Source organism: Bombus pascuorum, chromosome 7 (genome assembly GCF_905332965.1).
Source record: "Bombus pascuorum chromosome 7, iyBomPasc1.1, whole genome shotgun sequence".
Taxonomy (NCBI): domain Eukaryota; kingdom Metazoa; phylum Arthropoda; class Insecta; order Hymenoptera; family Apidae; genus Bombus; species Bombus pascuorum.
In genome coordinates this window covers 13,810,200-13,836,701 of record NC_083494.1, presented here as the reverse complement: position 1 = coordinate 13,836,701, position 26,502 = coordinate 13,810,200, and the positions used below count along the sequence as shown (strand labels likewise).

Here is a 26,502-nt window from a genome sequence, read left to right as displayed (position 1 = left end):
TTCTTAACCTGAAGAATGTCTCGTAGCAATTACAGTGTAAAGCGACAATACCAAGTTTATGGCAGTTTCTTAGGATTATCGCGTATCGTCCTAAGTATGTTGTACAATTGTTGACCGAGGGATAGATTTAATAAACAAATGTGAACGGTACTTAAGCCGTAGCCTCGCCTATTATTCGTTTAACGAGACGATGTAAAGCGAAAGAAATTTAATTTTGAAACTCAAAAGAAATTCTCTATGACACGAAATTCGTTGATAGAATTTTCGACGAGTCATCTTTAACAGTTTTAATTTTATCTATATTTTTGTATACTTTTAATATATACTTTTAATTGGATCTTTTCCATAAACAATATGTGAAACCGTTAAACTCATTATGGGAAAATAGAATTAATTATTTTAATACTTTGTTCGCTTCTTTAATATATATATAACACAATATAACAACAGAACCTGAAAGGTAGTTTCCTTTTCCTTTATTCGAACGTAAATACCATAATCTCGAGGAAAGTAACCATCTGCTGTACGTAATCCGCTCGTACGGTTCTCGAATTACTGCATGAAAGTACAAAGTCTACTAATAATACCATCGATCCAAAAAAAAAAAAAAAAAAAAAAAAAAAAGGAAAAGGAAAGAAAGAGAAAGGAAAGAAGATAAAATGAAATCTGCGTCTCAGCTGCACGTGGAAGATACGTGTGTACATAGTTTTCTTTCCGTGGCCACAATCTGACAAGAGGGTCAGTGCTCCTCGTGGTGCAGCGAAGCGCAACGTGAGTGCGCCTGTAAAGCGATCTGCATAAGCTACCAAGCGAATCTATGGACTCGTGGAATCGATTTATGTTACATCGTGCCCTATTCGAAGTACTTACAGAAATATACCAACGTATAGAACACGTGGAACGTACAGGCGAAGAAACGTAACGAGATAAAATCGGTCAGGTGTCGAAGATTACATACGCTTGCAGGCAATTTCATATTTTTACGGAGAGCAATTGCATCGACCATATGCAATTTCGTATTTTTATGAAAAGAACTAGAAAGAAATGGAGCTTACTTAGCAATTTGCTTCGCTTGCTAGGAATTATGACGAGTAGTCCACTTTGGTTGTTCCACGGCTCTTCTATATTGTGTGCACTCTCTCTTGGTATGGATTTTTCCGCCCTTAACCCTGACCTTACCCAACCCGGTTAAACGGCCGGTTTCAAAATTTAATTTAAAATCGTCCCTTCGTTCTTATTTCTTTCGATCATCTAACTTTATGTAAATTTTTATATTATAACGAAAATTCAGAAATTGGTTAATCAGACGATATAAGAATTTACAGAAAGTTGGACGAACGAAAGAAATAAGAATGAAGGGACAATTTGAAATTAAGTTTTGAAATCAGTCGTTCCACCGAGCTTAGCAAGGTTAATGCGAATTACCCGTAAACCCATGAAAATCCTCGCTCCAACGATTACCGATGGCTTTGGGTTGCGTCTCGCAAATATCTACGTTAGGTTAATTGTTTAAATCCGACAAAATTCAAAGCTGTAGAAATACTTTGACAAAGAAATAATAAATAACGGTATTAAATAATATTTCACATAGCGGGCGTAATATATTCACGAAAGGATTTTACAAACGTTCAGATATTTTCGTCTGCCACTGCATAGCAAGGTTTTACGTTATTCCATAAAAATTGGTTTCAGATCCGATGTACATGTATATCGTACAACCACGAACAGTTTTACGACCTCGTTGATTCACGTAGCTTGCTATATATATATATACACGTTCGAAGAACTCTTGAAACTCGCGTCGCCAACAGTATCATAGAACGTTGCCATGATTCAATCAACTCGATAAACAGACTTGTTCAGTAGGCCACCCTCGGTTGCTTTTCTTACGGCCAGACACAACCAGACCGCGTGGATGATGTTTCACGGATACAAACAGCTTTGTTTTCATCGGCGATAAAGCCGACAAACCCTTTGATTCGACTACCGATAAAAATCCAACAAGTCACGAATCACCGAGCTGTTCGAAAACTTTTCCATCTAGTTTCTTTTCTATATTTATATCAAACGACGAGACGTTAGAATAAATGCTGTCTTCGTTTGGGTATTGAAAGAAAAAAAAAAAAAAAAAAAAATATGAAGAGCGTAAGAAGAAATATAAAGAAATGCCCGGAAAATTCAGAAATTTCAGAGTTCGTAAATATCAAAATTCGATTTATTTTCTATAAAGTTTCTTGTTTCGCTGACGGTCCACGATATTTCGATCTCGCCATTAGCTAGAAAAGATGTTCGCCTCTGTCTTCCTCGTTCATCGAATATGATACAGTCTGCTCGTTATTATTTATCGCGGTCTTCGCAAAAACTTATTCGACAGGCATAGGCGAGAAACGAAATACTCTGACGATTTGCGAAATTTCATGAATAAAATCGGTCGAATCGTGCAAGAGGAGAAGGTTCTTGATCGTGACCTTACCGACTGAGATTTCATCGAGACGAGACGAGACGAGACGAGACGAAAATTAAGGTCAGTGACCAGAGGTTTTCTGACCCTTGCTCAGATGGCTTCTTCGATCCAGACGATGTCGGCAAAAAATAGGGTGCCGTGCGTGCGCTGGCGACCATCGTTGTTCTTTCGTTCCTTTTTCCCCCGATCCTTTTTGTTCTTCTTTTTCGTCATCCTTTCCCTCGGTTCGTTCCCATTTTCCTTTCTTTTTCCCCTTTTCTTTCTATTCTCCCGTTTCCTTTTTTCTCTCTACCTTTCTCTTCTCTTCTCTTTTTTTTTTTTTTTTTTCTTTGAATTCCGTTTGACGATCGAAGGCAAAAGGGTCAAATTCTGGGAAAATAATATGCTCGATGGGGTACCACGAGATAAAAACGTTTTCTCATCGTAACGCGAGATCCTCTCGGGATTTGAAACGTTTCGACATATCTGAAATTCGGATTGAGTGAAAGTTTTCGAATACTTGCTCGCCCAGTGCGACGTAGCGACGAATTTGCCTATGTATGAAGCTTCTGCGTTGCACTAATTATTTGATTCCTTCTATGGGACTTTTGTAGTTACTTGGTTTTAAGTTTGAATACATCAGAAGTTTGATATAATACGGGGATTCCAGTATATCGTATCGCAAATGTAAATTGCGCTCAACGAAACTAAAGAGGATAATTACGTATACCGTGTAATTTGTTATAAATTCAAAGATAATATCTGAATGTATTCTATTTTTCTACCAAGAGATCTTGTTTTTAATCTCTTGGCCGATGCAGCCATTAAATATACAGAAACATACTTTGTTTTTCCTTTGTTACGTAGAAAGATACAAAGATAGGACGATAACGTTGAATATTATTACCGACATCGATATCCATTCGAAATAAATGAAATGTAATTAAACGAGTAATTATAAATCGTGTCTCTGAAACTTTAACAAATATCGCCCTTGAAGAGCTTAAAAAATATAAAAAATTATGTTAATTTAGATTTGTTTGAAGGACGTAATATCTCCTGAACGTGAATGTTCTTCTCGATACGTCAATAAAAAATTGCGCTGTTTTACGCGAATAATTAGTCAAAGTAATTAATCCATTAATGATGCATAATTAGCCTAGCAACGGTGGGAACATCTGCAGTATAATCGAGCCGCATGCAACGGATATATTACTGCGCAAAAATATTCACAACGCTTGTTCGTCTCGTAGAATTCAAAAGAAACGATACTTGAGACACTCGCTTTAAATACCTTTATTATTATTATTATATATAACATACGATATATATATATATTCCATATAAGCTATACGTGTATTATATGTTATATATAATCTACCGACGATCGATTTAAATTTAATTCAAGTTGTTCGAGTGGATTCTACAAGAAAATGATAAACGTAGCTTTTAATTATCGATTCGTCGTTAATTTACTAAGAAGAGTAAAATGTTCTTCATTGTTATCATATAGCAATCGGATACTTGAACAGCTGTTTATAGGTTCGAAGCAATAACGCGTGATGTAACGTGGAATCGTTTAAATTATCATGGGAGGTCGTTTCCGCCAGCATCTGTCGCGCATTACTATCGCGCGTTTTGCGTTCTATCGATGTAATTAGCAAGAATTACCACGTCCATGATAATTATCCACGTTGCACAATCGTTATCCTCCCTTTCTCGAAATGGCCGTTCGATGACGTTTCGCGTAAGTTGCCACCGTTTCCAGACATTCTTTCCAATTATATAAGCGAATAAATTGCTTATCAATTTGATCGCCGATGATAACTAGAAAATCGATCCGATAGAATAAAATCCAACGTGCGGCATTCGACGTTTAACCTGTTAACCGCGCAATTTAATTTAAAAGTCCCTTACGAGGTGCGCAGGTAAAAATCAAACAACGACGAGTATACACGTCGAACGCAGTTAACTGGTTAATTAGGTTTGAGTACGACGCTGTGTTCGCTATTTACGAAGTTGTATAGCCGCGGTTCCCAACTTATAAATTCATTAACACTATCGGTTTGCAACTTGTTGTGTAAGACGGTGTTATCGGCGAATTCATCGATAAGGATTCCTGACGAACCCATACAATTAGCCGCTGGAATGACCATTCATATTTACGTGAAAGGGATAATTACACGACTCCCTTGGCGGCAACTTCTCCGACGAGACGAGGAACACAGGAAGATGCGGACATCGTGTGTTCCCTCGGTGCGCATAGATAAATTTTGATGCAGTTACATGCTTGATCGATTCAAAATGATGGCACGCGCAAACTTGAAAATTACCGTCACGTCTGCCTTTCACGAAGCGCGATCGAAATAAAGTTACAAAACAAAAGCGACGTGACTCGAAAAATTCTGTTTTACCGTCCTTTTCCTTTCTTTTCTTCTCAGCATTTTTATGGAAAAGTGCTTTAACATTCTTTAAAATTCTGAATTATAAATAGGAGCATCGTACTTAACACTCCGTACTGAGACGTTTTCGACCAGCAATTTTATCTAATTTTTCATTTTGCTTCGCATAAAAAGAGGATTAAGGTAACGCGTAGCGATAAAATCTATTGGATAATGTTCTAGATTGATTCTGATGATTTCAGACGATTCTTGGAAGAGCAGAAATTTGGGGGGATTTTTTAAAATACAAAAACCTAAGAAAAATTGCACGAGCTTAGACGATCCACTATGCGAACAAACGGAGGCTCAGTTTTGCTTTATGAACCATTTAATTACTCTTCTTACCGACTTTAATCGGCGAAGCAACGCGTTATATATTATGTTGAAAGATACATGTTACATAAATATATATTTACACGTTCCGGGTTGTATCACTTTCGAAACAAGAACGCAGTATCCCGAACATTAATTTTGCCATCAAGTTTCATTGCACGCTTCGACGCTTCTTTCTTCGCTTAACCACCTAAAAAAGTCACTCATTCACATACGCACGCACGCACGGGAAAGCCATGGGAAAGGAAGAAAGTTTGTCAGTTGTCGCTAATTACAACACGTGTTACAATTTTTAGAATCGATCGATAACCACAGAGTCGCGGTTCGTCTTACACAACCCGATCGGCGTGCACTTACTTTCACGAGACGGAGCGTGATCCGCGAATAACCTCGAACGCAACAAAATTAATTCAATGTTTCTGCTCGATCGGATCGGCCACGATGCTGCGCCGCAATTACACGAAAATAACGGATGTTAAAAGGCCGCGGTTTATAATTAACTTGATCGATACACGTGTAGACATCACGTTGTTCGACGTTCGAGCGCCACCGATATTAAAAGGAAACACAATCGGTAATTTATTCCGAAAATAAACCAAATGAAAAAAGGGAAGAAATAAAAATAGGAGAATAAAAATAAGCGGAAGGGCGCCAAGGTTTGTACTACGAAGTATTTGCTTGGCAACTAAGTGATTGCTGATTTTCCCATTAAGCGGTATCGACAAAATCCGCAATCACTTAGTTGCCAATCCAATACCTACATTGTACGATATGACAATAAGTTTGTCGCGAAACGCTGATGCAGTTGAATTAGCTGAACACGTTATCCGAACGTTCGTATCATAGAAATCCGTCATCGACGTGTTATCCGTGTTGTACGAAAGATTTACAAGTTCCATTAGCGCCGTAACGAGACTCGATTATCGCGCCTATATCGTCAAACTTTGAAACGGATCTGTAAGCGTATCTCGTACGTGATTGCGAGTTGAAAAAGTCCTAATGATACGCGCAGTTGTGAAATTTCTGCAAGGGGGAAAATCCGTACGAATTCCATGGGTCAGAATGGAAAAGTAATCTTTCTATTTTTGTGTTCTTCGCGAAATCGTTTGGTAAACACGAATTAGAGATAATCACAGAGACCCGTGTAGAAGATCGATACGATTTCTTCCGGACGGTTTCTCTTCTTGAAATTTACCTCTAAGAACGAGCTTTTTTTCTTTTTTCATCTCGACTGTCTCGCGTTCGTGTTACAGCGAAAAACCATTGTCGTTGCGACGATGTTGCGAGAAAATCCTCTGAATCTTAGGTCTGAGAATTTAAACGCCACGATGCCGAGGAACCGCGTTATCCTCTGGCGGCTTGTCCTAGATCGTCCGGCACGCATCCTTAACACCGTCGGCTTTGCTAATTTGTTAATTAACGCCGCTGCTCGTTTCCTAAACCGATCGATAACGTTTCGCGTTCTGGACGAAACGTTTTGTCGGGCCAGTGTGAAATTCGCCACGATCGCGGTTTCGAAAACCTGTCGAACTGGTTTCGTATTTTTAACCGGTCCGTCTCGTTTAACAGCGTCACTTTTAATGCCGATACGATGTCTCGTATTTGTAGTTTATGAATCGACCAATGTACGACCATTAAATGGGCGGTTATGAAGTTTGCACCGGTTCGCAATTGTGCCTGCAAGACACGTTCGATAGTTTCCATCTGACGATTCGTGCGGATCCCGCTGCATCGAAAGAAGATCGAAAGACAGCAAAAACATAGAGAGCCGATGGTACAGCGGCTGGGTTTACCACGTATGGGCATATTGGTAGTTATTTTTGAAAACTCGTTCACTGATACTTTCACGATGGTGTTATTATCGGTCGTTGGAGCGAGAAATTTTCTTCAGCGGAGAAATTAGTTCGCAGACGTGGAAGGTTTACGTACGAGCATGTCGCAAGTCAAATTGATCGACTCTGCTTTTTCTCAATTTCGTTAATTGCTATGGGAAGCTCGAATAAGAGTGTACAGTGCGTTTTCGTCGAAGTTGAATCAACAACAGAGCGTGGTTCTACGGTTGCTCTGTAATTTAGCGCGCACAGGTCGCAGGTATTAGGTTGTCCGAAAGGTGTTTTTCTTTCACAGACACGTCCTTTACAACGATGCATCTTTATACAAACACGAAACCTAATTTGTCAAACGTTGCGACCTTTATCTTGGTAGGAGAAAATAGATCGTACGTAATTCGATAAAATAATGTAAAAGGAAAAATGTGCATCCATTATTTCCTTATGAAACGAAAGAAACTTTTCGGACGACTTAATATTTTGTTGGGAAGGCGATGTAACGTTGAACGTAAAAAACACGTTAGTGGAATGAGCGTGGTAGGGAAATAAATATTAAAATAATAAAAGTAACGATACAATGAAAATTTCACGGTTCTCAGATCATATTTTTAATGAAACTATTTTCTGATTTCAGGTAAGCGATCACTTTCATCGATTATGGATACTAATCGGCGTATCTTAGGACGGACATGCAGAAATATCTTTTGTTTTTTACTGTTCAATCGCTGATAGACTTGCGCGTTGCTTCAGGTAACGATAATTAGCGCGTGCACCTGTGTATGCGCTTTTACTTGACACCTCTGTACGATACCTTGCTGCAAATTTTAGAAGTACAGGTAAATTTATGAGAAACGCAATAATTGCATTGTTTTAATGTTGGAATTTCCACTCGCTCTTGTGAACAATTAATATATTAAGGGAAAAATCGTCGGAAACGTTTCTTATCAAAGAATTTTAAACATACGACCACGAACTGAAATTTGTTATCGTCCTCTTAACTTATCGTAAAACATATTAGCAATATTTTGAAATTCTATTAAGAATTTTTCCGTTCGTTAGGTCGTTGCTTATTCAGAAACTTCTTCCTGTATTTAAAAATTAACGAAGAGAAGAATATAAAGAAAAGTTAATTAGATCGATCGTTCCTCCATGTTTAATCACCCTAACTCATTCTTTTATACTTTATCGACTATCGTAAATAATACGCGTACAGATAAAGCTGTAAATATCAATCGTTCTAATAACAAATTAACTCGTCTATTTTTGTCATCAACCGAAGCAAAGAATTCGTAAACAGAAAGAAAAAAGAAAGAGACAGAGAGAGAGAAGAAAAGAAAATATAGACAGAATATAATTTTCTTGCTTTTACCGCTTTTCTCTTCTTTTTTTATCTACATACATAGCCAGACAAATGTAGCGTTCTAGGCAGGACGCGTCAAGATCGTCGTGTATAGCTGGATGAAAAAGATATTCGACGGTAGACGGGTTGGACGACCGATGTCACTGACCTTGCTTAACGATCGCCACTGTCTGTGGGGTTCGCGTCGGGTTCGATTGGAAGGGGGGTGCTAGTCACGGGACGCTAATGCTGTTACCGCTCGAATTTAGGGAGGGTTGATTCTCCTCTTCGCTATACAACACGCTGCAAAACAATTATCTCGTAGCTGGTACGTGCGTTTCGTTAATCCGCGAAATGGTGACTGCGACACGACGTTCCTTTCAAAAGGGCTGAAAGCGACGCCGCGTAATTGATATTCGAAGCTTTGTCTTTTCGCATTTTTCATAAGGTTCGTTCTTTGAAATTTGAAGATAATAACAGAGACTGGAATGTACAGCGCGTCAGTTTCATCCGGACGTACTTAACCAGTTTAGCTACTGTTGCGAGCTCTTTGAAAAGCGTGTACGTAAAATGTGTTGGAGAGGAAAAAGCAACTACTTTGCGTTCACACTGTATACAGTTTATTTTTTTATTCCTTCGTTTTATCTCCCCCCTTCGCCTTCGAATATTCAAAACATCCTAAGATTTACGTATTTAATTTAGTTTTCATTAAAATTGCAATTTAAACAGTCAATTCTAGCTACTTTTTACGCACGACGAGTATACTCGTCGCGAAGAGATGGCAATATTTTCTGTCGTGACTAATCGGTAATAAAATTACAAAATAAAATCTCGTATTATAACAGCCACGCATACTCTCTGTCCGACGAGTATACTCGTCACCGCGTACTTTTCGCGACACGTTTTACGGTGCACGCTTCTCAAAGCTTTCAACGAGGTCGCAACAGCTAACCGGTTAAGAATTCCTGTTTCGCTTATTTCAGTGTCTGCGACGTTATCGTCTCGTGCGTGCATTTGAAATTTTTGGCAAAAAATTTTTAGTGCGCTCGTCGAAAAATTGGACGAAAATTGACATTTCGTATCTCGATAGCGGATCGTGCGAAAGATGCAAGTAACGAGTGCTTGAAAAATGTCTTGATGTCTACTACACTTTCTAAGAATACATAGAAAATAAAAAAGTACGCTTGCCGTTTAAAAACATAACCCTGACCCTCACAAGGTTTTTCAAGCTCTAAATACATGGCGCGATATGTCCACCTCGAAATCGTACGTTCTTTTCGAACATCTTTTAGCGTCGTCTCCGACGTATTTAAATGTTTCCAAATAAAAGCAACACACGTATATAAAAGCAACATGTATGTAATATAATATACAGCAATTAAAAAATTTGGGGTCGTTAAACGTTTGATACTCAAATTGAGGAATCTGAAAGGAGAAGAACAGACTATGTTTTCATTCTCGTCGAAAACTGTCACATGCGAAAGCATCATAAGCGATCGTCGTAAGGAATATCTTCGTCTGAAAAAGTTGATCTCGTACGTAGCTGGAAATAGCATATCTCGACGAATTTCAGAAAAATGTGACTCTGTCAATTGGTAATTTCGAGTGTCAGAGATAAGACTGTCTAATGTATCGTTATAACATCGTTTGGATTAAGGGAAAAATATTGTGCGCGATAGCTTGAGTAAACACTCAAACTATGGCCTGTAGATATTGTATAGAAGCAGGATTTCAAGAAATCGTCAGCCTGGATTTAAGACATTTTTGATAGATTGCCTCTATTTCTGATAGAATTTTTGATGGGATATCTATTATAAGAAGGTGAATCTGGCCAGAGGTTCCGCGCGAAAAGCCATCGTTTTTAGCGGTTTATACGTTGAATTATGGCCCGCAGCAATGAATCTTGGAACGCTTAAGATCTGATAATGCGCTGCTTGCTATACACCGGCATTATGGGGTTAAGTGCTGAAACTAATGCTAATGGTACATGCATAACCTTATGTAAAGATGGTGCAGCTGCTATTTTAACACTTGGCTCTTCTGTTGCCAGCTTTACCGTGTTTTAAACGCTTGCTAATGGTATTTAACTACTTGTAGCTAAGGCTTTGCGCTTACGATAAATTTGAAACGCGTGAATTTGTTAGGAATTCAAAATTTCTTTCGAATCAACGAGATGTCGATAGAAACTTGGAGCTGCTTCCCTTTCTGTCTCTAAACCCGAATCTTGAAGGATAAATAAATATTTTGCAAAGTAAATAACTAATACAACGGCTAACTGACGAAGTCGAAACGATTTTCGTTAACTCGTGCAATTTTCTTGTTTCGTTTAGGTTTTTCCTTTTCGTTTATCGTAAAATGTTTCGTACAATATACGTAACAAAATGTTTATTATCATCGAGGGTAATTTCAACGATAAGAGAAAAAGAACGGAGAATTTAGTGTTCCATAAGACGTAATCTTGTCCATTTTAATATCTCGCTGGATCGTTTACTTTTGGATCGAGAATTTTCGTAACTTCCACGTAGGTTCGTCGATTTGTGCAGATTACAGATAATAATGATCGTTTACTTATTGATAAATCGAATTTTTCAAGGATTCCGATTACAATTATCTGACGCGATAAACGCATTTTTGCTGAAATATTTTTGAAAGCGCTCGAAATTATCTATATCGTATCTGCCAAAATTGTTTCTTCTATTCGATTTCAACTTTTACATGCTTCGAAGAAACATTGTTTTGCCTGTTACGCGTTACAAAAGGTACTCCATTTCTATTTTGCATATCTTTGCTTATTACGCTTATTACATTTTGCATACGCTTTTGCAGGTTCGAAAAATCCGCAGTCTAATCTTTACTAGATCTCGGATGTTTATCCATTCGTAGGTAATTCAAAATTATCGCGAACACGAAGAACAATTATGACGACACGAAGACAGATACAAAATACGCGCAACGTATCGCTACTTGGTACACCGATAGCGACACGACTCGAACAATTTGAAATTTTCATTTATCCAATAGAAGATCTACTTAGATTTCTATTTTTATCCTGCAAAACGACATATTTATAATTCCATCGGTTCTACGTACTCGTGCCGCTTACACCGAAGCCGGCTCGGAACGTGTCTTCTCTGAAATTTACATTTCTTAACCCTTTGGTGTAGATTTAAAGATTAGTTTCAGCTAGGATCAAACATACGATAATCACCTATTATACACGCCAGAATAATTTACTTATAATTCTCAATGAGAGTTTTTTTTTTTTATTTTATTTTGGTTATTTTACAATTTGTCCTTGCGGACATTTGGTAAAGTGTTATATCTTGTTGGTGAAGAAAAAAAAATAAAATAAAAATAAATATAGCATGTGGGTGGCTACCCCCAGCGGGGTGCCAGCTTCGTTTTTTCTAAGTTATATCTTTTATGAGACGGAAAATATAAACGCATTTTTCCGTCTTTCTCATATGCGGAATTTTACAAAATTACAGTTACATCGAATCGAACGTTTTTTTTAAATTAAGAAGCAATTTTTGACCACAGTATCTCGATACTCTTTCTTTTTAAAAAAAAACGCGTCGTACGGTTGATGAAAAAATTATCGAGTTCTATTTAGAAAAGTAGTAAATTAAATAACGATTTAATACCACGCCAGAATAATTTACTTATAATTCTCAATGAGAGTTTTTTTTTTATTTTATTTTGGTTATTTTACAATTTGTCCTTGCGGACATTTGGTAAAGTGTTATATCTTATTGGTGAAGAAAAAAAATAAAATAAAAATAAATATAGCATGTGGGTGGCTACCCCCAGCGGGGTGCCAGCTTCGTTTTTTCTAAGTTATATCTTTTATGAGACGGAAAATATAAACGCATTTTTCCGTCTTTCTCATATGCGGAATTTTACAAAATTACAGTTACATCGAATCGAACGTTTTTTTTAAATTAAGAAGCAATTTTTGACCACAGTATCTCGATACTCTTTCTTTTTAAAAAAAAACGCGTCGTACGGTTGATGAAAAAATTATCGAGTTCTATTTAGAAAAGTAGTAAATTAAATAACGATTTAATACCACGCCAGAATAATTTACTTATAATTCTTAATGAGAGTTGATTGTCAAATTCTTTCAAAAGAAAAAGAAAGGAAACCCTTTGCGGTCGGGACGGTTCAGAGTCCAAGTCGTACAATAGGGCCCGTGCTGCTGCCATTTAAAATTGCCAGCGCACGCTTCTGCGTAGACACGCTTTTCCTTCATAGATGTTAAATTCTAGACGTATATACATGCACAGATTCTCCGCAGGATAATTAAAATGTCACGCATACGAGCCTTTTGGTTGTATCGGTTGTTTGCGTCGAACGCGTACATATTGGCTCGGCCACTAAGTGATCGCGGATTTTGTCATTAGATGATATTAACAAAATCCTCAATTACTCAGTTGTTAATAAGTTTCTCGCTCATAGCGACTCGTTTACCTGGGACATACATATGAGTCATTCGGCTGTATCTGTTGTTTTCGTCGAACGCATATACGAGTTGCTCGGCGAAATTGATGGCTTACGCAGAACGCGTATATGCGACGTTAGTGCGCAAAAGGTTAAGTCGTGTGTCACTGTTGATACTAAACAGTCATATGCAAAGTTATTTAAACCTCGGCGTTAATCGTCATGAGAATCAGCTGTCGAAGTAAATCTCTGAAATCTCGCATTCGTTTAACCATTTAACCGCGGAGTTTAGTTTCAGAAATCCGTCATGGGGCTAGGTCATGGAGCGCGTAAATAAATACGAGCTACGACGAGTATACACGAGCGCAGTTAACCGGTTAACAGGAACCTTGCCAGACCCGGTCAAATGAACCGGTTTCGGAATTGTGTTTAAAATTGCGCGTTCATTGTTGTTCCCTTCGTTCGTCCAACTTTGTGTAAATTGACAAAAATTGAGAAATCGATTGTTCGGATATTACATAAAGAATTTACATAAAGTTTGAATTTCAAGCTAAATTTTGAAACCGGTCGCTTGCCCGCGATTGCTAAGGCTAGCGTCAAGTAGCTTCGCAAAAATATACAAATTCTCGTGGAAATGCACGGTTTAATCGCTAAAATCATCCTACGCACGCTGCGAGTTGCGCTTGACAGGAAAAATAATTAATATCCCTAACGCGTGACGCGAGCCACGCAAAGCAAACGAAAGAAGTTCGAAGAAATCGGCGTCGCAGAGAACGCGCGTTAATTTCCGCGCGATTTGTCGCTCTTTCGTTTACTTCCGGGAATTTCATTTGTTCCCCTTCTTTCACGGCCGCGTCTATTCTTGGCTGCATCGGCCCGACCAGTTATTCCCACCCTTCTCTCTCGCAATGGTTGTCGACGTTATCAGCGGTGATCATTCGGCCGAAGGTAGCCCCCTTATCATCGTTCGCCGAATAACCTAGTGTCCTAGTTGCGATATCGATTTTACGAGCACCTGAAACCCCCCGTTGCCGTGACTTCTTTCGCTGTAACGTTGTAACGCGCCGAGCTGACTGGAAATGCAGTCCCGGTAAAACGTACGCGAAACGTTTCGAGAATAATCGGAGCAAGGCGTGTTTTATCGGCGATTGAATTTTCTACTGGTAGGAACGCGAATGGTCTGGCGAGCCACGAAACGAGTCGAGTGTGTAAATTGGAAAACGGGAAAATGTCGCGAACGCTATTTTTTCGAAGTTAACTTTGCAATTTCTTGTTACTTCGGCGGGTACTTTGCGCGTAATTTCCCATTATTTTTCCATTCTTCGAACCTGATTTATTTTATTTCTAAGAACCGCGCGAGAAATTTGCTATACAGCGAAATAGATAGACAGTGTAAAGAAAGTAATTGCGGAGAAATTGTAAAATAATTTCAGGTACGATTTAACGATTTGCAGAAGATATTCAAATTTTCTATTGAAAAATGTTCTCTCTTCTTTTGATAGCTAGTCCTGTGTAATATTCTTCTTGTAGTTTATTTGCTGAAACATGCGTTTCGTACATGCTTTAGCTACTGAAAAAACAACTTCGAATTTTCTATTCAGTTTCTTTTGTTGAGGCAAAAACCTCTCGTATTAAAAAGGTTCTCTCTTCTTTTAATAGTTAGTTCTATGCAACGCGTTTGTTTTTGTAGGAGGCGTACAATAGGTGAAATTGAGCGTTTTTATCGATGGAAGTTAGTACTTGTCTTTTTTTTATAGTAATAATGGAAAGATTTAAATAAAGGACGATGGGAAAACGGTATATAGTACAACTATGCGCGATCTATTAAAGCACTTAGTTTACATATTTTTATAAAATTATTATATAGGATTAAAAATTAAAGGATTAAAAACGAAAATGTAGCTTCTTTGTGTAAAAAGCCTGCTGTCCAAATAAATCAACAAAATAATAATAATCCGAGATTCGTCTTGGACTTGAAATACTTTGTTTAATGCAAACTAGAACGAAGGTAGTAATCGCGACTGAACGTTCTATAGAGAAAATAAAATAGAACGTGCAGCGAACGTTCGTAAATTTATTTCAAAAACCGTGTAAAGTACCCGGATAGGGCGCGTAATATTTTTTGATAAAAGTGCTAAGCTTGCGTGGAGATGGTCGTATTAATAATCACGAAGCACGATATAAAAACGGAGGTAAAAAAATTATTTCATATTTTTTGAAACTGGAAATCGCAAATTCGAATGTTTTATTTTTGCAAAATTTCGTGTGTCTTAAACGAGAAAGATTTTCGAACGTTCTAGGTTGCAAATATATTTAAAAACATTTCAACAATTTTCAACCGAACGTCTCATAATGAAAATTTCAAACGTCGAACCTTCACGAAATGACGAGTTTCGACAAATTTCGAAACACGAAACGTATTGCCATTGCCTCCTTAACGCTATGCGGAAATAAATTGCAGATCGAAAATGGAGCAAGTAGTCGGAAGAATAATGTGGCGACGATAGTACACGTCGAGCTAAACGAATGAATACGCGAGATTGTCGCAGAGAAACCGCAGCAGGTCGTTTGCATAGTTGAAATCCCCTGGACAAAAGTAATATAAAGTGTCTTGTCGGTTGAGAAAGCGTGGCCCGGGGGTAGAGAACAAGGCGCATTGTTCCGTTGATACGCTTTTTTCGCTCGATGATGCACGACGAAATGTCACGAGAAATCAGATTCCACGCGCGTGGCATTTACCAACTCTGGCATTAAAGCGTAGTACGTACGCGACAAAGAATCCATCCATAATTCCATTAAAGCATTCTATTCGATAGTAAGTTGTACAAAGTATTTTGCGATATACGTTACGGTTTAATGTAAATTTGCATCGGCGGATATCAGAAAACAAATACCGAAACACCTGTTCGACTCCCACAATTCGAAGAATTTCGTATCGTTTAGAAAATTCGAACGAATCACCTCCGTTCGTTCAATGAACTCAAAACAAATTTTGTTACGTTTGGTATATATTACATTGCGAGGCACGCGCGATGGAAATGGATTAATAGATCTCTGGATTTATTTATGAATAAAATAACCGCGAATGTTGGTGAATTTTTATTTTTCGTACGAATATACAGAGTGCGACGGAATAATATATCAAGCGGGTGAGAGGCAATCCTCTGTGACAAAATAGAAGACAAACATAGAATTCAATTTACTCTAAGAACTACGCGCGTTGGAGCTCTGTTTTCTTGAACACGAAAGCCTTAAATGGAGAAACTCTATTTTACGTTTCTTGCTTGTTTTCGCGTCCACAATAACGTGCTACAATCGTCGTTTGCTCATATCCAGTCGATAATTGGTCAAGTTCAAGTGTACTTGGCAAATTTTCAAGCCTGAATATCTCGAAAACGGAGTCTCGCGCGAAAAACTTTCGCCCTACGAATTCTCCTCGTTCTCTCGCAACGTCTCTGTGAATCCCGCTTGCTATGTTACTCGGTCACACCCTGTACGCAATTAAAGTGGACGTCGCTTATAACTGGACGTCGTAATAAATGTTCCACGTTAAATAATTGGCAGATTTTCAGCCGTTGTACGGCATCCTGTAGATTTCTAGAATTTTAAATCTCCCAAGAACGCACCAACACGTCCGTAGCCTGCGCGAAACGCTTACAACGTAAGCTCCGCCGCTGTGAACATGGCCTAATGGCCGCGGTTCGTCGCCCTGTGCTCGTTCAATCCCCCTTTCGCCGTCTGGAAGAGCTGTGGCGACGAGGGTGCGCCGGGAAGCTCGCGAAACGAGAGGGCGAAAGAGCCAGGGGTGGCGTCCAAAATTCGCCCATCGCTCCGCGCTCCCCTTAATCCCCATCCCCACCAAATACAGCCACAGACGCGTGGAAACGAATTCAAGCTCTGACAGCGCTTTCGCTGTAACCTCAGCGAGTTTCGTGACGTTATGACCCGCGTCTGACGTCACCGATTCGACGTCACAGTGGCTCACCCCCACGCGACGGCCACGGCTACCCCCCCGCAGCGCTAGTTAACCGTGACGTCATCGTTCTTCGATCCACCGAGCATTTTTGTTTCAACGGTGCGCGCTTTCATCAAGACTCCGCTGCTCGAGTGGGTAATGGGTTCCGCGGAAGCTCGCGATAATTGTTTCTTTTGAGAGAGCGGCAACTCGACACCGACGTTTCCTATACGTTTCATCGATGACGAAAGAGAGGGATTCAGCCTTTTGCGGATTCTTTGAGGTGGATCGATCGCTGCGGTGAACACGATATCGATTGCTTTTTCCAGGATTTTTAGTAAGCTTCTTGTCGAAGATTTTGTTGCTTTGTTTTGTTTTATTAGATCGGCTAGAAGCTCCCTTTTATTACGAACATTTTCCTGCGACGGTTTTTCAACGTATTAGTCGTCGTGAGCGCTGTATGAAAGAAGAGGTTAGGTATTGGGTTGGCAACTATGTGACTGCGGGTTTTGTCATTAGGTGGTAATAACAAAATCCGCAGTCACTTAGTTGCCAAACCAATAGTTTGAGGTTGGTTTGCAATGGATGGATTTTTGCGATGAGAATATTTTCTTTGGTTTTTCTTCTTTTTTTTTTTTGACAGTAACAGCGTTGTATATAGTTTTCAGTTTTTAGTAGCCACGCTTGTTTAGCACTTGTCGAGTCTGCTTAATTAAAATTGCTTTCACAAAATTCAATGTTTCGTTTGATTTATTTCTCCAGCTTTGTAGTCTCGTGTATATCTTCTAGTTTTTGGTGCATGTTCAGTTTCGTCGAATATGTATAGATAAGGAGTTTACGAAACTCTGTTAATAATGAATGGTATTCGATGTTTCCGCTGTTTCGTATTTCTCAATGGATCGAAGTGAGAGTGGCAGAGAGTTCGTTATTTGTATATGGAAAAGCGACGATTGAACAAAATAACGAAATTATGAGAAAATTATGAGAAAATATTTATTTTTCAACGTTTCCATGTTTTCAAACTCGTTCACCCAGAAAAAGACAGAGTTATCCGATTATTGAAAAAGTTTTTTCGAGCCGACAGCTTTTCGCGGTTGTTTTCACACATCAAGTAGCTTCTCTAATCCCTTCGAAAGAACTATTTATAAATATCCGATACAAGGTAATTCGACACGACCCAGCGATTTATTTGGTTTACCTAGGGTTTCGTTGCACGAGTTAAATTGGTTCCTTCGGTGAAAATTTCCAAATGAAAGGTCGCTTTTGAATAGAATTTGATCAAGGACAACGTTGGACTAAGTTTCTATCGCGCTTCTGCGCGTGTAAGGCGAACTCTTTAACTTTATTTCGAACGACAATCGCCTTCGTAAAAAAATAGTATCTGTTTTTTTTCTTTCTCGCAAATTTTGCACTTTAAAAATACTTGTTTTCGCGATTCTGCTGGGTGTTATTTTGCGAAATTTTGATTATTTGCCGCAGCTTTTAAACTTGAATTATTTCCTTCAAATAGAAAGTATTTTTCTTTGCATACACTAAAGTACACAAAACGTCTGCGATATTTACGAACGGATTATATCATTATCTATGTTTTTCGAGAACTATGTTTTAGAAAACTTGTCTATTATTTTTAAATATATATTTTTCCCTCTTTTTATGAGACAGACTATTCCTTTAGTTTGAGAAAAGGAAAAATGTAAAATTGGAAAGAAATTTCAAACAATTCCAATTGTTCACGATACGACGCTCCACGTTGAACGTTCCAGAACTATAACACGAGTTATAAACCGAAATGAAATTTGTCCCGACTGGAAGAGATCAAAATTTATCGCTTCTAATATATTTTATCTATCCATTCATTTTCGATCGTCTGTTACTTGTTCAAATTTACCTTCTCTTCCGATAATAACATAATAAGTGTTCGAAGTTGAAATTTCTACATTCCGAATGATGTTTCGTATTTGTCTTCTGAGATGGAGTTTGGTTTGGAAATTGTTCAAAGTTGAATAAACCGCTTCAAAATTAAACATTCGTTAAGCCCCTGGCATTTCTCTCCCATTCAGGGAAAAAAAGAAGAAAAAGAAAAAAAAACAGAAGAATTTCACGAACAAAAAGATCGTGGTGCGAAAGTAACATCGCAGAAACTTCACGAGCTTCGTAGAAATCTTCGTCTAGTTGAATTTTCTAGAAAGTACTGCCAGAGAACATGCAAATAACCGAAATTAAATTATCGAGCTGGATTTTCATTCAAGCTATCAATAGACTATTTCTTTGCAAACTGTGTGTCCGAAAATAGCTGCCACCCGTGCGTAATAGTTATCGGACCATTACGTCTCTGTTTCGTGAGTTCGGCTTTATACAGGGTGTCCTACTATCTACTACGCTATTCTTCACGCTACTGTGCGATACAATATGAACGTACGAAAACGACTAAAAGTATGAGATACGAGTAAAAAAACCACATGCAACGTTCGAGACTCGGTTCGATTCGCGTGCCAGCATCCAAGGAACACCATTGAACTTGGTTGCGCCGAAGGACGATGAAACATGTCGGAGACGCGCGAATGAAATTCCGCAGGAAGACACGTCCTCGATAGGTTCAAACTAGACCCGCGTGTTCCCTAGGAATGCGTCGAACCTGCGCAATGCGGTCGTCACACGAAACTATGCAATCTTATGCAACGCTATGCAACAGCGCGCAATCTGGAAAGGGACTGTCTTCGTGCGTGCTAAGCGTAGACGAGTCTGCCCAAAACCCTTCGTGATTCGCACTCTCGCGAACGTATAATTCTTGAATGCGCTTCATTTCCTGCCAATTTTTACCTGCAATTTGCAATTTCAATCTAACGTGTCCAAAGTTCTTCCCTTGCTTCCTTTCTTCCTACTTACACTTTACCGACCGATAGCCTATTAGTCGGCCTTTACCGCCTACGCTTACCGACCGATAACCTATTAATCGGCTTCTGTCGCCTACGTTTATCGACCGATATCCTATTAATCGGCTTTTGTCACCTACGCTTACCGATCGATAACCTATTAATCGGCTTTTCATCGCCGACAATCTTTCTCATTGTTTGAGCAATAATTTTGTTATTTAGTACCAAGGTACCTTGCTCAGTTGCGTTGCTTTGTAACCCCCCACAGTTTTATACCAATTTGAAGTCTTACCGTTCGCGATGAACGAAAAGAATGGTATTGAAGAGTCTAAATCGAAACAGAGCGCCTGACCTGCCGGTCGAACGTGCTGTTGAACCGCTAGCGGTCGGTAAAGCGTTACAGCAATTGTATCTTTTTTTTTTCTCTGTTTAACAAGGCAGTTCACCAAAGTACGAATCAATCCACCGTAATTTGTGATGAGAAATCACGTAAATCGACGATATACTGGCGATTAGCACGTATTATAAAACAGAGCGCGCGCTTCGACACCCACTCTGCGATTCGTACGGCAAATTTTCAGATAAATCGGAGATTTATGAACGCGGAGAGTCGATAGACCGAGAAATTTTCGAGGGTGAAACGCGTTCGACTATGTGGAACGCTACGTGTTCAGATTTATCCCTTTCGGTATTCTTCGCTACAGAGGACGATGATGATAAGGGGCAATTGATATTTTACGGTTCAAAGAAGTTCTCTGTAATGAATGCGTGCAATAGGCTGTGGGAAGAGGATGTGTAGGCTTGTACGGGGGTGTTTCGTAGGTGGAATTTGTATTACGTGTAGGATGTTGTCTGACAAGCTCTGCAATGTGATTTGTATATAGAGAAAACAATTTTTCCCGAGTAATTAACTTCTTACGCGCGGTGATAAATTACGTGACGTACGAAACGTGGGAATAATAGAAAGTATTAGGTTGTCCGAAAAGTGTCTTTCTTTTACGGACACGTCTTTTGCAACGACGCATCTTTATACAAACATGAAACATAATCTGTCAAACGTTGTGATTTTTATCTTGATAAAACAAAATGGATCGTACGTAATTCGATAAAATAATATAAAACGGAAGAAACTTTTCGGACGACGTAATTAAACGTTGATACAAATTTATCGAATTAATACGCGTAAAATATGCGAGCGGTAGATAGGAGCTAAATATTAAACTGCGTTTATTAATAATACCAAAAAGATCGTGAAAATAAATTATATTGTGGAAAATTTCGGGTCATAGACCGATCTTCTATACGCGCCTGACATTTCAAAGTCACGGAACAATGGGCAACATTTACTTCGCTTAATGTTACGATTCAGTCTTCTCTAACTTAATCTGTAACATCAGGGTGTTAAAGTTAAATCCTCTCAACCATCCCTCAACGTTTCCCACCGCGAATCGGTGTTGTACGAAGTAGATTATCACGCTGTTTTATCGTAATTTACGTTAACGATAAATTTGCATCCTCGTTGAATGCAAACTTATCTTACTCCACGTTGTTGATAACGGATATCGTGTCTTTGAAATATTAAAATACGTTCTATGAAGATTATAATTTCGCGCACAGGCGTAGACAGGAAATTTGCTCGTGTACAGTGTCTTTACCTTCCAAATATTTGACTGATACTATATTTTCGAAATACAACGTTCGTGGCGTAGCTATTTACAAATGGACGATAAACTACGTGGTTTATGGTTGGTGTAGAAGTTTTCTCCAGTAAATTAGCCTCATACGTGGAATACATATAATACATTCAACCGTATGGAAGTTTGCGAAATATCTATGTTACGATCGTCTGATCGTCATCGAATCGCGAAGAAAGAGATTATTATTCGCGAGCTTTCCATCAGTCTCTTCTCTACGATGCAACTCGTTCTCGAAGACTTAGACAAACAACTGTACTCATTTTTCTTATTTGCCACTGTTTGACCGACCGATAGAAACTCGATTAAAATTTGGCAAAACATAAATTACCTGCTCTCGATGTCTATCCTTATACGTTTGTATGTATGTTTATCGTAATTCCAAGGGACCATAGAACGAACTTGTATGAGAAGCAACTGTACTCAATTTTATTATTTGCCACTGTTTGACCGATCGATAGGAACTCGATTGAAATTTGGCAAAACCAAACCAAAAATTACCTGCTCTCGATTTCTATCCTTATACGTTTGTATGTATGTTTCTCGTAATTCCAAGGGACCATAGAACGAACTTGGTGTATGAGAAACAAATGTACTCAATTTTATTATTTGCCACTGTTTGACCGATCGATAGAAACTCGATTGAAATTTGGCAAAACATAAATTATCTTCTCTCAATGTCTATCCTTTTCCAAGGAACCATAGAACGAACTTGGTGTATGAGAAGCAACTGTACTCAATTTTATTATTTGCCACTGTTTGACCGATCGATAGGAACTCGATTGAAATTTGGCAAAACCAAACCAAAATTTGGCAAACCAAAAAGTACCTTCTCTCGATGTCTATCCTTATACGTTTGTATGTATATTTATCGTAATTCCAAGGGACCATAGAACGAACTTGGTGTAAGAGAAACCCTGCTATCACCACCACCTGTTACTATAAAGTAACCAAAGTACTCGAACACTTGCGAATGGTCGCGCAGTGGTTAAATTGAACTAGAAGATATAAACGAAGCGCCAATTTTCAAGATTTCTTACGACAGAATCGTTCTATTTTAAGAAACGGTACATTTACAAGATTATATTCTATACCGTGGACTATGTAATTTTATCGTAGCTGGTGTCTCTCTGGTATAAAGAAAGCGCGGTGTGCTCGCAACAAACTGAGAAAATCCTCACCTTCCACTTGACGCATCGATTTGCGAGAACGAGCGGCTCGTAATCGCGAAAAGTCTCCATCTGGTCCTTGAACCGGTGCCATTCTACAATTTCAATCGCGTTGCAGTTGTTGAAATTTCAAGGCTATCGAGTCGCATCGACGTACACACAGCGTTTCGTTCGCTCGACGAGATGGCAATATGGTCCGACACGAATCGCTCGAATCGTCGATTTTTTATTCATCTTACGAAACTGTTTCCTGTTTCGATCATTTTCACGTTGTTATCCACGATATCGAATCTTCGTGACAACACGACGATCGATAATTTGCTATTTTACGTCGTAGAAGGCACGACGATCAAGTTTGGATCGGATTTGTTCAATCAAGTTGCAATTATTTCCTTTTTCTCTCTTTTTTTTTTGCGATCGTGGTCTTTCTTCATGGCTGGACGATATTATTTTTGCTGTTCTTATACGCTATGTTTACTTCGCTGAAAAACGTTGGAACGTCTCTTAAACCATTCAGTACACGGAGAAATGTTTATAATGAAAGTTGTTGGCTATGCGCGGAGACGTTTTATATACGGTATAAATAAGTTTTTTCTGCGCGACGTGAAGTTGTTGAAGAGACGTCTGTCAGCGCTTTTGCTATGCAGAATATTTTAAGTGTAATCAACGAACTTTAAATATACTATCCCTGTGTAAAAAAGTTCGCCATCGAACGCAGTAGTAGCAAGGTAGCTAGAAACATCTAAGGTTTTCCAAACACACACGTACAAACACACAGGGTATAAAATTGTTATTGTATAAATATAAAATACCTGAGAAAGTTAAATCAGTTTAATATGACGTAGAAACGTCAATTTAATACGATGCAACGATTAATAAAAGTTCTGCTTTATTGATAAAAGGAAGATATGTAGCGAGCAAAGAAAATATTACGAGGGAAAATTATGTACAAATTTCGTATGTAGAAGCCTATTTTTGTTCTGGCATTTCGAGAAAATATTTATCATTTATATTACATTGATGTACATTTACATCATTTGAGAAGAACGATAGAATATCGCTGGATTTTACTCGTACGATAGATACAGTTGTGTAATTATCATTAATCATTAATTTACCGTGATTAATCCCCGAAGAGATATTGCTTCATCTCATAACCATTTTTATCAAGAATTATCGATATACTAATGAAGATAGAATTGCCACTCAATGTCCATTCAATAATTACGTATAAAATCACATAAATTAGCGCAATTACAACAGCTTCTCAGAGAAAAATTGTTTTCCCTGTTAATTATTAATAATAGAGAAACATTCTCCTTTGCCTGTAAAGAAAACGCGCTGCGTTAAAATTTATCGCAGACAATGAAGATAGCAATACGTTGTCATATTTTTAACGGTTTTTATTTAGCTTATTTTTCTGTTTTGCCTGCGTGAAACTATCGAAGCGAAATAACATTAATTTTCCGTACAGCTGTAAAAAGCTGCAATTTGAAACGCATGCTCATTTCCAATATCACTGCGATATAATTTCAAAAACTTGACAATTTTCTATTGGAGATAATTGTTGGTTTAGCCGAGGTGAAATTTGAAAAAATACTTTTTTATGTGACAACTCTGACGACAACTATAAAGACTAAAAAAGTAAAAAATAGAACATACGGAATAAATAAATTTTTTTTTAAATGATTTTTATTAGAAAATCCACTACAGGGGAAAAAACTAATTTTTTTAACCAGGTATTATGCAATTGAATGTAATAATAACATACAGAGAAAGCTGTACATGTCAAGCTGTAATTACACAATAGGGTATTGCTCGATTGCTGAACTTTATTTATTTCATTTTTTATTTTTTATTTTATTATCAAAAATAAAAACATGGCCAGCTCGCGGATTAGTTTAATTCCAAGATTTTCAGAATTCTGATACTTTCAAAAGCTTGCCATTTTGGATTGGTTATTTCAGTCAAATATTCTCCCATTTTTACCTCTTTATCGCCAGAGAATTGCCTTCCCCACTCCGCAGCTATACCTACGTTAAATTCATTATGTTTCTTTCTATAACCTATTTTTCGCATCTTTATTTATTTGAGTGACGCTCAATTTCTCACAAGTTTCAAACGCATATATCGCATTTCTAATGATCTTCAATTACCTTACTTCATTTTCTAAATGCAACAAGTTCGCTTAGACGTCTCCGTTACATCCAATTGACACAGGTAATAAATGAATTTACCCAGAAATCTTTCCGAACAAACACCGTTTCATGACAGTGGCATTATCTACTCAAATGACCAAAACTAACACATTACTCGGCAAACAGTGAAATTACGTGAATCGTCGTTGGAAAAGCTTCATGAATCTGTTTACATTTGTTTATCACAAACAATTAACTATTGGATAACGATCGAAAAAGACTTTTTCATTAATCGAAATCCAGATTTAAATAGGTTTATATCTCACATTATAAATTTTACAGAATTTATATCGAATATCTAAATATAAAATAATATGGTACAAAAGCAACATGGAATTACGATAAATAATCTCGTAGAATACAAACTGTACGTTATTCGGAAAAAGTATTTCAGATAGAACTTGCCCCATTTCGAGAGGGCCATCCGGCCATGGTCGCAGATCTTTTCTAGGTGGATGCATATCCGAGACTCGAGGGTGGTCTTTGTTTTTGTAAATGGTACGAAACATTTTTTTAGACGCGATTCCATGCAGTTTTTAATTCTCTACGGAAGAGTATACAAGTATTTGATTCGAAAAATTATTAGATTAAAAGATATCTTAAATTTAATATGTTTTTCTTTTTTTCTTTTTTTCTTTCTCCTTTTTTTCTTTTTTTTATTTAAATTAAATTTAATATTGTAGGATTGTTGTGAATGGAAAGGAAGGATAAAAGAAAGTTTACAAGTTTTTAAGCTTCAATTAGTGTTTATTCATTAATATTAATATCCTTGGGATATATAAGTCAGTAGAGATATACATAGAAAAATATAACTGTATATACAATATAACGCAATCATACATACAAAACCATACATTCAAAACGATTCTATACATAGAAAAAAGGAGCAAGCATCTTGCAAGTGTCGATTATTGTGGATCGAGGTATCCCTTCTCCAACCAAAATGCTCCCATATCTCCTTGGATTTCTCCTGGCTCTGCATCCAGCACCAACCTTGCTGTTATTGCTTCTCCCGGAGAAGGATCGACGTCGACTAGGGTGCCTGTCCGTCTCAACATGCTGAATTGGGCTACTCGATGTTGCCTCCCTTGGACCGGTTGTTCTCGTACACCTGGCAGGATTCATAAAAGATTGTAAAGACAAATTGTAAAATAACCAAAATAAAATTAAAAAAAAAGAAAAAAACAATACCTCGCAGGACGATTCTTCTAGCCCACGGTGCCATCTGCGCCAAGTTTCGTGGCAACAGCCGTATCGTATCGAGGGGTTGCTCGATTTCTAAGCCCCAGTCGATTAGTAAGACGATGTAGCCTTCCATGGTCCGTTGCAAAAGGAGAGCTCTTTCCCAAATGGCGCGGCCCCCGAACTCTGCGAGCACGGCGACGAGCATGCCTGTTTTCAAACTTTTCTTCTTCGGCAGGTACTCCATGTCACGATTCGTCATCTCCGAATAGAGTGTTTGAGTTATTTTCGGAAATCCAACGATGCGGACCCACATGGTGGTAATCGATTCCATTCGCATCACCTGGACAGGAACTCCTTCTCGGAAGCGATCGTTCGTACGTTGCAATATCTCCATGATCAACGAGTCTTGAGAAATCTTGGTCACTGTTCGACACTTCTGATCTGCCAAATGTATGTGGCTAGACGAGACGATGCTTTGAATTGACATGCTGTCAGGAAGAGGCCCTCTTATATACCCCAGTAGGGCCCCCACCCCCAGTACTTTAGGGTTACACGAGGGACCTCCCTTGTTCGTGCGGTCGCTAGTCGAACTAAACGTTCATT

At 38.3% G+C, this 26,502-nt stretch overlaps 2 protein-coding genes across 3 annotated transcripts in view; one reads left to right on the top strand and one right to left on the bottom strand.

Moving 5' to 3' along the window:
• Positions 1 to 26,502, top strand: part of LOC132908856 (PRL-1 phosphatase) — an 87,326-nt gene that overhangs the window by 24,095 nt on the left and 36,729 nt on the right. The window contains exon 1 of one of the 2 annotated variants that reach the window (XM_060963245.1): positions 17,046 to 17,063. The exons of the other annotated variant lie outside the window; for it this stretch is intronic. The gene's annotated coding sequence lies outside the window, so the exon portion shown is untranslated. Of the gene's footprint in view, positions 1 to 17,045; positions 17,064 to 26,502 lie in introns of those variants that run through there. 2 annotated transcript variants of the gene reach the window in all.
• On the bottom strand, positions 25,623 to 26,459 carry LOC132908939 (uncharacterized). Its single transcript, XM_060963402.1, has 2 exons — positions 25,906 to 26,459; positions 25,623 to 25,825 (listed from the first exon to the last, which is right to left on the bottom strand). Exons 1-2 carry the CDS (start codon positions 26,384 to 26,386, stop codon positions 25,623 to 25,625), a joined length of 684 nt encoding a protein of 227 aa, XP_060819385.1. The 5' UTR covers positions 26,387 to 26,459.